This window comes from Schistocerca piceifrons, chromosome 8 (assembly GCF_021461385.2).
Source record: "Schistocerca piceifrons isolate TAMUIC-IGC-003096 chromosome 8, iqSchPice1.1, whole genome shotgun sequence".
NCBI lineage: Eukaryota > Metazoa > Arthropoda > Insecta > Orthoptera > Acrididae > Schistocerca > Schistocerca piceifrons.
In genome coordinates, this window is record NC_060145.1 from 203,723,209 (window position 1) to 203,727,410 (window position 4,202).

At 44.8% G+C, this 4,202-nt stretch overlaps 1 protein-coding gene across 1 annotated transcript; it reads left to right on the forward strand.

Moving 5' to 3' along the window:
• Positions 1–2,033: 2,033 nt before the first annotated feature.
• LOC124712196 lies at positions 2,034–2,909 on the forward strand. The gene has a single exon (XM_047242492.1). The coding sequence runs from the start codon at positions 2,034–2,036 to the stop codon at positions 2,907–2,909; it is 876 nt and encodes a 291-aa protein (XP_047098448.1).
• The last annotated feature ends 1,293 nt before the right edge of the window (positions 2,910–4,202 follow it).

Consider the following 4,202-nt stretch of genomic DNA (forward strand, 5'->3'; position numbering starts at 1 on the left):
TCAACCGAATGCACTGGCCAGCACAGTCCCCAGGTATGAATACGACTGAGCATGGCTTTGACCTGTTGGAGGTGGCCACTGCACAGCGTCCGAAGCAAACTGACAATCTTAATGACTCACTGAAGCTGCCATTGAGAAGTGAGATCTCATACCCCACGATAAACCTAATAGTCTTACCCAGAGCACGCTTTACAGAGTGGAAAAACTCACCCGAGTGCGGGGAGGACATATTGACTATTAAAGACTGATAATCATCTTCAAGAAATAAAGATCACTGTTTTCGTTTTAAAGAGGTACACTTAGGATTGGATTGATTGGATGGTTTTGGGGGAAGAGACCAAACAGCGAGGTCATCGGTCTCATCGGATTAGGGGAGGATGGGGAAGGAAGTCGGCCATGCCCTTTCAAAGGAACCATCCCAACATTTGCCTGGAGCGAATTAGGGAAATCACGGAAAACCTAAATCAGGATGGCCGGACGCGGGATTGAACCGTCGTCCTCCAGAATGCGAGTCCGGTGTGCTCCCACTGCGCCACCTCGCTCGGTGGGTACACTTAGGAGAGAGCCTGCACTTTTTGTAATGTTTCTTGCAGCTAATCAAAATCGTTCTAGTTTTCAGAAGGAATTATGTTTATTTTGTTAATAAGGTATTTTAGAAAGCTCAGTGGGTGGATTGTGTAAACTTCGTGACATTCCAAACTTTTGTTGGTGTGTATAATTTTTTTTCTACGCACGTTCAGTGACAAATGTTGTGTTATGAATAGAGGTAGTAGCAATAAAGTCGAAAATTTAAACGTACTGCAATTTTTCACACATCTAAGTGTTTGTTACATCATCATCTCCTGAACTACGTGTCGTACAATGATATAATTTTTGTAGTACATTCAGTGGTGCGTGTGACTGCTACCTGAAAAATTTGTCGCCAATGCAGTTAGTCGTATAGACATAACAGGTTAAAACGTCATGGTTCAAGCAGCAGGTTTACTGCATGAACGGCGAAACTTTAATGAGCGGTAAACTTTTTTCTAAGCAATAAACGTTTTTCCTGTCATCGTTTTCGGGTGGTCGACAGCGATAAAACTAAGTGTAAAAGTTTGAAATTAAGTGTAAAGTTTTTCAAAAGTCCCTAAGTGTTCTTATTTTCAAATAATGGGTGGCTAAAGTATGGATATTCGTGTGTCGTGGACTACTTTGCTTTTGCATTCCCACGCCCACCCTTATGATAGGTAGGTTGCTCTTATTCCCGCAGCGATGATATCCAAACAGAAAGTGATAAATGTACCAAGTTCTTTTAAAATCGGTCCATTGGAGGTAGGAAGAATGGCTCAAATGGCTCTGAGCACTATGGGACTTAACTTCTGAGGTCATCAGTCCCCTAGAACTTAGAACTATTCAAACCTAACTAACCTAAGGACATCACACACATCCATGCCCAAGGCAGGATTCGAACCTGCGACCGTAGCGTTCGCGCGGTTCCAGACTGTAGTGCCTAGAACCGCTCGACCACCCCGGCCGGCGAGGTAGGAAGAGATGTGGAATATACGTACATATACATATATACTTACAAATATTTTTATACTATGTACGAATTTAGTTTTCAGTTATTTTGCTGTGTTCTATGTACAGCCTATGGCTTGTCTTTGATATACAACGTTCTAAAGTATATTGCACATTTAATACGAAGTAACCATTTCGTCGCAAATTCAAGGGAGGACACTAATGTCATCGCTGTTTTGCGCAACACACCCCTACGAAATAATTAAATAACTGAGAAAGTACTTTTTCAGACGATAACTAAACTTGTGCAGCAACAGTATCGCCTACAGGTAGACCGAAAAATATATCATACTAGAAATCTTAAACATGGCTACGAGTGAGCAACTGCGTAAATCTGAAGAGGTTGAAAAAAATCAGGCAGTTGCAACTGTTGACGGATTTTTTCAACCTCTTCACACTAAAAAGTTTTCGGTGACAGCATAGTGGTCTCTAAATCATTACGTTCCACTTTTTAAACTTGCCACCGTTGTAATCAGATGCGGACCGGACAGAGAGACCAGACGTATTCACCCCTCTCGTGGGCAGACAGTGGGCGCTCCGTCCTCAGTCTGAACATTCGCCACCTGTGGCTGTTCGGACTGTGGCCGCTGCACGACTTCTGGCCCTTCTACCTGTACACCGCCTGCGGCCTCCTGCTAGGCTTCTGGAATGCCGTGGAAGGTGCGCTGGCCGCGTACTTCTCCTGGGGAGACATGGACGACACGACGCTGGCGCTGCTCACCGCCATTACTCAGGGCTGCGGCGCCCTCAAAATGGTCGTCTTCATGTACACCAGGCGCCACTTCAGCGCGCTGGTGCGCCGGCTGGACGCCCTCTTGTCGTTGCAGAGCGAGGTCTGCGGCGGCGGCTCTGTGCCGGCGGCCATCCTGCGCGCCTCCCGGAGGCGGGCGCACCGCACCACGCTGGGCACGCTGCTCTTCATGCTGTCGCAGTGCTTCGTGTGGTACCCCATACCGCTGGTGGCGCACGCGGAAGAGCGCCGGCTGCCGTTCGCGCAGCACCCCTGGGACGGCAACAGACAGCACTACGCGCTGTCCTACTTGGCCCAGTGCGCGGCCGGCTTGCTCATGACGCAGATCAGCTTCGGCGTCGACTGCCTCTTCGCGTCGGCCATGATCCTTGTGGCTGCCCAGCTACAGATCCTAGCCGTGCGCCTCAAGGAGATGGCGGTCGTGTCCAGTATCCCGTGTAAAGGAAAGACCGCATGCTTTGAGGAAGACCTCCTGACGAAAGGCACCGACCAAATGTATAACTCACTGCGCATTTGCATCGAAGATCATCAGAAAATCTTACGGTCAGTTTTCTTCATCTCAGCCTTGCTATGTACTTCATTAACATACTCTTATTTATAAATAGTTTTATTGCGTCCGTGCTTTTGATATCCTTTCAAAGTTAATAGAATATCACATGTCATTTACAAGTTAAGATAAATAGCAAATGCAACAAATGCGAGAAATTAAGGTAGAATATAAATAAAAATAACGAAAATAGTACAAATAATACTTAGATTGGAACTACCAAGAGGAGCGTAAATACATGGCCAAAAGAACACAAAAGTCTTTGCCGACTGGGAAAAATAGAGAAATCACCTTTGAGAGAGCATGTTCTTCAGTCAGGAAACCACAAAATGAAGTTTTCTGAAGCAGAAATTCTATCTATAACGTTAAATTATTATCTACGTCTATGTAGAGAAATCATTGAAATTTATAAGCAACAGGATAATTTTAATAGGAAAGAGGAGGCAATGAGACTTAGCGACGTATGGACAGTAGCTCTGAAGAATCGCTAGGCAATTTTATTTTTGACGAGACGACAATCGTTAGTTAAGTTTTACATTTGTTTAGGATTCTCTCTGCTCGTCACGTGTTACTTCGACCACGCCCCCTTTTCTGCAGTATATATGTCGCTCTAGACGTCCGACCGGGCAGTCGGCAAGACTCAACGGAGGAGCGCCTTTGAGGATGTCCAGCGCAGTTCTGGACGAAACGTCAGGAATAGAACAGATCCTTGGACAACGACCTCACATCCCTAAAGGTTTACCAGCAGCTATGTTATCCTGTCGTAAAGCCTTCTTAGTATACACATTTTGTAGTTATTAGAGATAACATTAAACACTGTAGGAAACACAACAAATCCTTAGCTGATGAACACCGTAAGGTGTCGAAGATGAGTGTCTGTAAGAAGAAACAAGACGACTTAGACAAAATTTTCAGTTGCTGTGATGAATGGCAGCTAGCTCTAAATGTGGAAAAATGTAACTTAATGAGGATGAGTTGGAAGAACAAGTCTTTAAGGTTCGGATACAGTATTAATAGTGTCCAGCTTGATACAGTTAATATCTGCGCGTAACGTTGCAAAACGATTTGAAATAGAACCAACATGTAAGAACTGTGGTAGGGAAGGTGATTGGCCGACTTTGGTTTATTGGGAGAATTTAGGAAAACATGATTCACACGTTAATCACATCGCATATAGAACTCTGGTGCAACCTGTTCTTGAATATTGCTCAAGTTTTTGGGATCTATACCAGGTCGGACTGAAGAAAGACATCGAAGCAATTCAGAGGCGGCCTGCTAGATTTGTTTCCGGTAGGGTCGAGAAATACGTAAGTGTTACGGCGATGTTTCGGGAACTCAAATAGGAAT

Coding starts and splice junctions, on each gene's coding strand:
- LOC124712196 (XM_047242492.1), top strand. CDS start 2,034: ATGCGGACCGGACAGAGAGACCAGACGTATTCACCCCTCTCGTGGGCA.